This window comes from Pollicipes pollicipes, unplaced genomic scaffold, assembly GCF_011947565.3.
Source record: "Pollicipes pollicipes isolate AB1234 unplaced genomic scaffold, Ppol_2.1 Scaffold_6138;HRSCAF=7277_pilon_pilon_pilon, whole genome shotgun sequence".
Lineage (NCBI taxonomy): Eukaryota > Metazoa > Arthropoda > Thecostraca > Pollicipedomorpha > Pollicipedidae > Pollicipes > Pollicipes pollicipes.
In genome coordinates this window covers 8,541,792-8,550,720 of record NW_023596818.1, presented here as the reverse complement: position 1 = coordinate 8,550,720, position 8,929 = coordinate 8,541,792, and the positions used below count along the sequence as shown (strand labels likewise).

At 60.1% G+C, this 8,929-nt stretch overlaps 1 protein-coding gene and 1 pseudogene across 1 annotated transcript; both read right to left on the bottom strand.

The window, feature by feature from the left end:
• Positions 1-1,285: 1,285 nt before the first annotated feature.
• Positions 1,286-4,493, bottom strand: LOC119106154 (ornithine aminotransferase, mitochondrial-like; annotated as a pseudogene).
• A 2,137-nt stretch (positions 4,494-6,630) lies between these two features.
• LOC119106153 (dystrophin) lies at positions 6,631-8,579 on the bottom strand. The gene is made up of 5 exons (XM_037229750.1): positions 8,418-8,579; positions 8,040-8,177; positions 7,551-7,994; positions 7,251-7,477; positions 6,631-6,922 (listed from the first exon to the last, which is right to left on the bottom strand). Exons 1-5 carry the CDS (start codon positions 8,577-8,579, stop codon positions 6,631-6,633), a joined length of 1,263 nt encoding a protein of 420 aa, XP_037085645.1.
• Between the last annotated feature and the right edge of the window lie 350 nt (positions 8,580-8,929).

Genomic DNA, 8,929 nt, shown 5'->3' with positions numbered 1-8,929 from the left:
GTTACCTGTCGTCAGCCAAAGGTGTCAAATCACCATGACCGTCAGATGATCGCGGCCAGGCATTCGTCTTCCCAGGGGAGAAAAAAAACTACCTGTAGTGTGTCATGTCGTGTCGTTCTGTGTCAAAAGTTCTGCACACATTACAACTCGTCTCTACGATCGATTCCTTCTTGCAACGCCTTCCAACGTCTGCATCAGCTGGTCGCCACGTCTGGGTGTCTATCTGTCCGCAACGACCGCCGGTCACCACGTCTGGGTGTCTGACCACCCGCAGCATCCGCCAGTCACCACATCTGGGTGGCTGTCTGTCCGCAGCATCCACCAGTCACCGCATCTGGTTGTCTGTCTGTCCGCAGCATCCGCAGGTCACCACAACTGAATGGCTGTCTGTCCGCAGCATCCGCCGGTCACCACGTCCGGGTGGCTGCCTGTTCTCAGCACCGGCCGATGCGCTACCACGTGCATCGACTGACTGAGGAAGACAATGAAAACACCGTGGGCAGTGCAGAGTAATGTTTAACATAGCAATGTTCTCGCAATGGCTCGATCTTTATCGAGGTGAAAACAGAAATACATGCTTACCTCTCAAATGTTGAAAAGGTATGTTTTGTAGATAGCAGTCATATATATATATATATATATATATATATATATATATATATATATATATGCGCATCATCATATGGTCTTACAAAACATTCCAGGGAGAGGTCATTGTTCTCATGGATAACCATGTCTCTAGCCTGGCAATCAGTGGCGGCTCGTACTGTGAACAGATTGGTCAGTGTTCGCGTATATTCCAAGTAGTAGTCATGAATTTCGAAACGACGTGAGCAGTCTAATGTCAATGAAGTGATAAAAGGCGGTAGACAAGGAACCGAAATATGGACGATTATGCCACTTGAAAGGATATTCAGGAATTGTGATCCCTAATCTCACCTGTGACGCAAGCAATACTGTGAAAATCAAGAAATTGGCATGTGCCGGTGTCGTAGCTATCGAGGCATCACTCCAGCCTACTAAGCTGACAGATCAGAGATTCCAACAGCTGTCGGGTTGTGGCGTGGTGAGTTCGAATGTGACGCTCTCAATTAGTTGATTATTTTCTTTTTCACATGAAGCCAGGTAATTAGCTTCGGTGGCCTGATGGACATATGCTTATCACCCAAGAACAGAAAAGAATTATACGGATTAACCAGCCATGCGCGGACATGGACTAGTCAGCCATAAGAGATCTTCGAACTGATCCTTCTTCCTTCTCTCGCAATGGGAGATAAACACACCGTAAATATTCCAATATATTGCCTGGTGAAGAAAACAGTTTCAGCCCTATTATTGCAGTTGGAACAGTGCGTTGTTATTCCACCTAGCTTGCAGATGCCCTGTTCAAGCATAGCTTGGCGCCGCGCTGGACGCCTCCGACAGGCTGTGTTATGTCGACAACTTCGATGAACGCGGAGCTCCGTCGACTCACGCGCGTCGCGTCCCGGACGTCGCACTTTAAGGTCCCGCTCCAGTGACGCACTTCTCTTGAGCGTCAAACGTTTACACGTACATTCCTCAGAGTAATATGTGCGTCGATCTTCGGATTCCTCGGCCAGACCTGAATCAGCCGTCAGTCGCTCCCCGTATTCAAAGCGCATCAGCAATCGCTCTTCGCTAAGGGGCATCGTCGCAGCCAGTTTGCCGGTTCTACATGCCTTCGATGGTGAGTTTGATGATGTCGGCGCACTCCAGCAGCTGCTCTTCACTGATGACGAGCGGCGGCGCCAGGCGGATGACGTCCCCATGAGTTGGCTTGGCTAGCAGACCGCGCTCGGCCAGCTTCAGACACACCTCCCACGCGTCCAGCCGCCCGGCCACCACCACCGCGTTCAGTAGGCCCTTGCCTCGCACCGCCGTCACCGCGTCGGCCGGCAGCTGCGCCAGCTGCTCGCGCAGCAGCTGCCCGAGCCGCTCGGCCCGCTCGGCCAGCTTCTCCTCCTCCATCACCTTCAGCGCCGCCATCGCCACGCGGCACGCCAGCGGGTTGCCGCCGTACGTGGAGCCGTGGGTCCCAGGTCGGATGCAGCCCATCACCTCATCGTCGGCCAGGCAGGCCGAGACGGGCAGCACGCCGCCGGACAGCGCCTTGCCGAGGATCAGGATGTCGGGCCGCACGCCCTCGTGGTCGCAGGCGAGCCGCCGCCCGGTCCGCGCCAGGCCCGTCTGCACCTCGTCGGCTATGAAGAGCACGTTGTGGCGCGTGCAGATGTCTCGCACGCCGCGCAGGTAGCCCTCGTCGGGCACGACGACACCTGCCTCGCCCTGAATCGGCTCCACCATGAAGGCGGCCGTGCGCGGGTTGCTGCAGACTGCATCCAGAGCGGACAGGTCGTTGTACGGGATGATGTCGTAGCCGGGCATGAAGGGTCCGTAGTGGCGGTACGCCGTCGGGTCACTCGACGACGACACAGCGCTCAACGTTCTCCCCCAGAAGTTGTTCTCGCAGAAGACGATGCGCGCCTCGTTGTCGGGGATTCCCTTCCTCATGTAGCCCCACTTGCGGGCCAGCTTGATGGCCGTCTCGCCGCCCTCCACGCCGGTGTTCATCGGCAGCAGCTTGTCGTAGCCGAAGAGCCGCGTGGCGTACTCCTCGTACTCGCCGAGCGCGTCGTTGTAGAACGCCCTCGACGTCAGTGTGAGCCCGCGACGCCTGCTCGGTCAGCGCGCCCACGATCCGCGGGTGGCAGTGGCCCTGGTTGACGGCCGAGTACGCCGACAGGAAGTCGAAAGTAGCGCTTATACCGTCCACGTCCCACACGAGCGCGCCGAGACCGCGCTGCAGCGCCACCGGCAGCGGCTGGTAGTTGCTGGCGCCGTGGCGTGCCTCGCGGGCCACCGATCTCCGCCGTGCAGGTGCTGGTGGCGAGGCTGCGCCGGCCGGCCGGCCGCAGCGCCGAGCGTAGGAAGCCACAGCATCGTCGTCGGATCCGCTGCCGCCTGGAGCGTGCGTTGCTGGCGGAGCGCTGGTCTCGCGGGTCTCACTGTCTGCCCGGGCTCCGCGACCGTCCGAGGACAGGACGCGCTGGCGTCCGAACTGCGGCTGCTGGCTTCGCCGGCACTGCGCTGGTTCGGTCGTTTCACTCACGGCCTCGCTGTGCTGCTGTCCCGGCGCCGATCTCTCCCCGCTGGCGTGTCGCCACCGCCAGTCCGTTCTCAGGAGCACCGCACCTCCTCGCTCAGCCCGCACTGCGCCACCCGTCTGTTTCCCAGTTGACGGGTACAGACAAGCGCTCGCGATAGCCCCTCCACTGTGCCGTCACCGAGCCGGCCCTTCTCGGTCGCAGGTCGCTCGCGGTCCGCCACCGCTCGACCGAGATCGGCGCAGTACAGGCCCGCCAGGCGCCCTGACCCGGTTTTTTTCCGCTGCCGCAGCGCCGCAGAGAGGCGCGATCAAGGGATATGCCCGCATCCTCGGGCGTCACCAGGGGCGGGGGGGCCAGCCACTGTGCAGGCGAGGTACACCCGACATGCCTCCTCTCCCGCCAGCTCGTTCCATGTCAGCTGCTGTTGAGCATTATCCCCAACACAGCCGCGTGCGCATCCCCCACGGCCACGGTATGCTGCCGGTGCCAGCGGGGACCTAGGCTGGCAGGCCTCGCTCCACCAATCGCCCTGTCCGGCCTCTTCCGCACGCTTGTCTCGCTGTTTCCTCGTGTTGGGATGGCCTGCAGAAAGTTTTAGCTTTGTTTTTTGTCGTTTTGTTATGGAGAGCCCCATTGCCACTTGGTCTGTGAACGCGCGTGGCAAGGATGGCGGAATTTTCCAGCGGCCCTCCGCGGCGGAGATCTCAATCGACGCGGCTGGACGCGTGGGGACAGCCAGCGCCGTTGGCGTTCACAGAGGGTAGTACATACCAAGCAGCACGTGCAGTGCCCCGAGCCAACCCGCGCAGACGCTTGAACAGACGCTCGGGACTGAACGCACGCCATATTTAACTTAAGTTACATACTGCCTTGCAAAGACGATCTAGGTTGCGTTCAGAAGAGGATAGGGACCAGTTACAAGCAGAGGCTCATGCAACGTGGAGGTGAAATAAGTCAATGCAAGGCCTTCCAGGTAATTTTTAAAGTTTCTTTAGTGTATTTACAATGCACATCACATCAATATCTCTCATATCCTCCATACCACCGTACGGACTGCTGTAGCCGTATCTGCCGAATCTCGCTTGACCATTAACTCCAAGCCCGGATTCACATGACCATTGGCGCCATAACCATACCGCCACTGCTTCCACCATAACCATATCATAATTCTCCGCCCTGGCCACCGTATCCGCCATAGGCTCCTCCCTGGTCACCGTATCCGCCAATACTCTCCTCTTTAGCCACCGTATCTGCCACAGGTCCCTCCCTGGCCACCGTATCCGCCATAGGCTCCTCTCTGGCCACCGTATCCGCCAGAGGCTCCTCTCTAGCCACCGTATCCGCCATAGGCTCCTCTCTGGCCATCGTATCCGCCATAGGCTCCTCTCTGGCTACCGTATCCGCCATAGGCTCCTCTCTGGCCACGTATCCGTCATATCGCCGCCGTGACCCCGTGCGAGACGGTGTGGCCACCAGTCGGCGCGGGCAGCGGCGCACCAAGCGGTCAACAGCAGCAGAAAACTTCATGGCCTCGGTTCAGAGGAGGACGCGGCGGGCAATATCCTCACTCGCTGCTGCGGTCTCACCGTCCTGCAAAAGGTCATAAATAAGCCAGCGTTGATGTCACCCCGCATGGGGAGGGTGCCTGATGTATGTATGTATGTATGATGCGGAATTGCTCTCGCCTGGGGTATAGCTGACCACGTTGTGTGGAGCAAGCTCGCCAGGTGTTCATTGAAAGCATGCAGTGAGGCATTGTTTGGCGAGCGTGACCCGCTCTGCCAGTAATGCTCACGATTCGATTGATCTGTAATCGCACACCCCCACCCCATGGTCCCAAAGGTCGGCGTCCAGAGGCATAGAGGTCGTCAAGCGGAACTGACGAACGGCGACGCTATTAAGCCCGAGCTTTCCGTCGGCAGTGGGATGCTCGTTTTGCCCACGTGCTCCACGTTATGTACCTACTGTATTTGAGGCACGCGAACTCGTAGTGTCTTGCAGTATTACCCTTTGCAGGACCGAGGCCCTCCTGTGCGACTTCGCCGTGACTTGCAATGTACTTTAAACGAAGGTTGCGTCACCGCCGACACCTGCCGCGAGCAGCTTTGTAGATTCGCCCACTCAGCCTACATGCGTAATCGCCATCAGGTCGCACCGGAATGTATTACGATGAAACTGCTCATTAGTACACGCGACATAATCCCGTTCGACACCGTCCAGTGACAGCCGGTAGACGCCCCAAATGGGCGGTACACCCACGGCATGTCACGAGCCGAGCAGACTCACCGCCGCCGCCATAGGAAGAGTCGAGCGTCAGTGCCACATGAGTAACTTCCGCCGGCTCCAGTCTACGCCGCAAATTCGATTGACTTAATTTAATAAAGTGTTTACAGGGCATGCTGCCTACTACGTCATGGAATATGTATTGCATTAGCGCGGTGTGGTGATAAATCACAGGTTGAACGAACGTAAAACAGCAGCGACAGGCGGCGGAGGCACACATACAAAACACGCGCTTGTCGTGAAGCATTTACTCATGGCAATGATGTCCAAAACTCATTCATCCAAGCAGTGTTGTGAACGACATGATCGTCGCACACTGGTGATACACTCACGTGTGATGACATTTGAATACGGCAGACAGCGCAATAGCAAGCCAACGATATTTCGCCGCTCTAAAACACTGACGCATGTTTTGAGCAATTGGAACGGTTAAGTACACTTACATAATTATCAATATCAAATGCAGAATCAGTACGGCAGGGAGCGACACGTGGTACATAAAATCGCAGATGACTGCCAAGCAGTTTCAGCTCAAATAACCATCGAAAAGCGATAAAAGCCGTCATAAAGCAAACAAAAACAACTGAGTCCAATTTCACAACCAAGTTATAAGCAACAATCACGGGTGTGCCCACACCTTAAGGTGAAGCGACACAATGGCTAGCAAGAACGAACATGCAGTAGCTGCCACACTGCCTTTTAGTTCCATTTTCGGACGGAACGCACAACCTGTAAGTCACTCATACAACCGGTTGGGTGAATTTGCTCAAAACAAATCATCAAATGTGAACCAACTAGGGACAGAATCGCACCACCTGGTCGGTCCAGTCTCAACACAACCATCAAAGCAGTTGTCTTCAAATGCCACTACACAGGAAAAACAACTGCAAAGCATATCAAGCTGTCAGGGTCTCGCTGCACCTGGCGATACCGTCGAATCCAGTACCATGATCTCTGTCCAGTTCTGGGCGGTTGGCGCTGATCTGCATCCCTCAGCTGAGCATAACGGCATCTTCTAATGCTACTTGCTCAAACGGCGGCGGGCAGCACAAACACGGCTTTTGCTAGCAACAGGGAGACATGATAACGCATCCAATCACAAGACTGCGCGGCTCAAAACACCCGTCGTCCATTATCTAGTGGTTCTCAAAGGCATCCCGTTCTCGAGTGGTTTTCAAAGGCTCACGACCGCTGAGCCATGACGCTTCCGCCGCGTCGTTTAGTTGGCGGTGACGCAGAGGCTCTCCAGGTCAGAAAGCAGCTCCAGCAGCTCGGCGGCCGTCTGGTGCGGCACAGTGCCCATCAGGGCCCCGCTGGGCCAAGTCTCCGGCCCGCGGTTCGTGGTCTCCTCCAGCAGCGCCACCTCCGCCGCCAGCACCGCCAGGGCCTCCTCGGCGTTCCGCACGGCCGGCGAGGGCGATAGCGGCGAGGCAGCCGGCACCGTCAGGTCGACCCGCTGCGGCGAGCTCAGGTCGGAGAGCGAGTATTCGGTGAGGTCCGGCAGGCGGCGGCTGAAATCCGGAGCGTCCGGGCTGGTCGGCGCAGCGCCAGCGCCGCCTGGTGGCGCGGCGGTAGCGTCATCTGCGCCCGCGCCTCTCTGCAGCGCCGGGCTCGCCGCCCCGCCACCGGCGCCCGACTGCGGCGACAAGACCAGGCCGTACTCGTCTGCGGGCGCATCGCGCGCTGGGGGCGTGGGGGGCACGCGCGCGATGGGACTAAGCTGCGAGAGCCGCGGCATCGGCGTCGACTGCAGGTGGGCTGGCCGCGGCGGCGACTCCGGCGGCGGCGTGGCCGGCCGCGGCTCATCGCGCCGCCGGCGACCGACCAGCGCGCGCCCGCTGCAGCTGCGCGCGCATCTGGCGCGTGTGCGCGACGGGCACGCGTTCTCCCGGTGGCAGCACACCGCGCAGCCGCCGCAGCTCCCCCGCCAGCAGACCGTTCTCGGACTCGAGGTGGCCGAGAATGCTGTCCAGCCGCGGGTCGAGCGCCACCGAGCCGTCCAGGATCGTGCGCGACAGCAGCTCGTCGTCCTCGTCGGAGGAGGACGAGGACGGCGGGTCCTCGTCCTGCTCAGCGGCGGGGGCGGCGGCGGGAGCGACCGGGGGCGGCGGCGGAGGCGGCGGCCGGCGGTAGCGCGGCCGGCGCGCGCTCCCGTCGGCCACTCAACTTGTTCCACAGCGTCTTGAGCAGCGCCTGCGTCTTCTGGCGCCGGTTCCACTGCGCGCAGAACTCCTGCAGCGGGTGCTGCGGCTTGTGGCCGCGGCCGGCGCGCCCGCGGAAGAAGCACTCCTGGCAGAGGTAGACGCCGAGACACTGCAGGCAGGCGTAGCAGAGTCCGACCAGTGGCTTGGCCTCGCACACGCTACAGCCGACGCTGTGCACCACCTCCTCGGCGGACGTCAGCCTGTACAGCGTCGACACCCACACCAGCATCTGCGGCTCCCGCAGCAGCCACGTCATCAGGCCGTCCCTGGTCAGAGCGCCGGCGCTGCCTCCTCCGAAGCAGGAGGCCACCGTACCGGCCACCAGGTGGCGGCCGAAGGTCTCGCGCTCTCCGAGCAGCTCAGCGACGGCGCCGGCCACCTCGAGCAGGCGTGCCAGCCGCGGCGCCGGCAGACAGTCGCCGGCGTCGGCCAGCTCTGCGTACAGGTAGCGGTAGCGGTCGGTGAGGCGGCCGGCGCACAGCAGGCCGAGCAGCAGCTTCAGCGCGGTGACGGACACGACGCCGGTGCGACGCCGGTCCAGCGCCGTCAGCGCCGCGCTCAGCAGCACCTCCGCCCGCTCGGCAGCGTCCGCGTCAGCGGCAGCGGCAGCGCCAGCACCGGCGTCGCCGCCCTCCGGCGCCGCCGGGTCAAACAGTAATTCCAGCAGGGCGGCGGCGCGCGCGCAGTCGAGCGTCGCCTCATCCTCAGCGGCCGCCAGCCCCTGCGCCGCGAACGCCGCCTTGACGGCCGCCAGCGACACGGCGTCCAGGCCGAGCGCGCGCTGCAGCTGGCGGCTCTTGACGGCCATGCGATAGGCGGCGTAGCGGACGTAGGCGCAGTCCTGCACGCAGCGCAGGGCCGCCGCGAGCCGCGGGTGCGTCCAGGAGGTGCGCTGCTCGCCGTGGTGCACGTAGTAGGGCACGCCGCAGTCGGACGTGGCCCGCCGCCACCCGTCACACTCCATGCCGGGCAGACGGAAAGATCCCTGTGGGCGCGGCGGGCGGCTGAGTAATACCTTGCTGACAGGGCGCCGACACGGAGACCAACGTTACCATGTAAAAACTGTTGCTCATTACTAGTCTGGTGAGATAGGAAGACTGTGTAGTATACAGATACTTGGTGTTGTGATTTTGTGAATTTTCCAGTGCTATGAAGCATGCTAGAACTGATAAGAAAAGTGTCAATGCATCATCAAGGTGACCATGTTTGAAATTGACACACCCTACTATGGCATGTCTGTATGCTTAGTGTGCATTCCCTGATTTTACAGATTATGACCAAACAGCACATAGGGTTACTCAATCCCTCCAATAC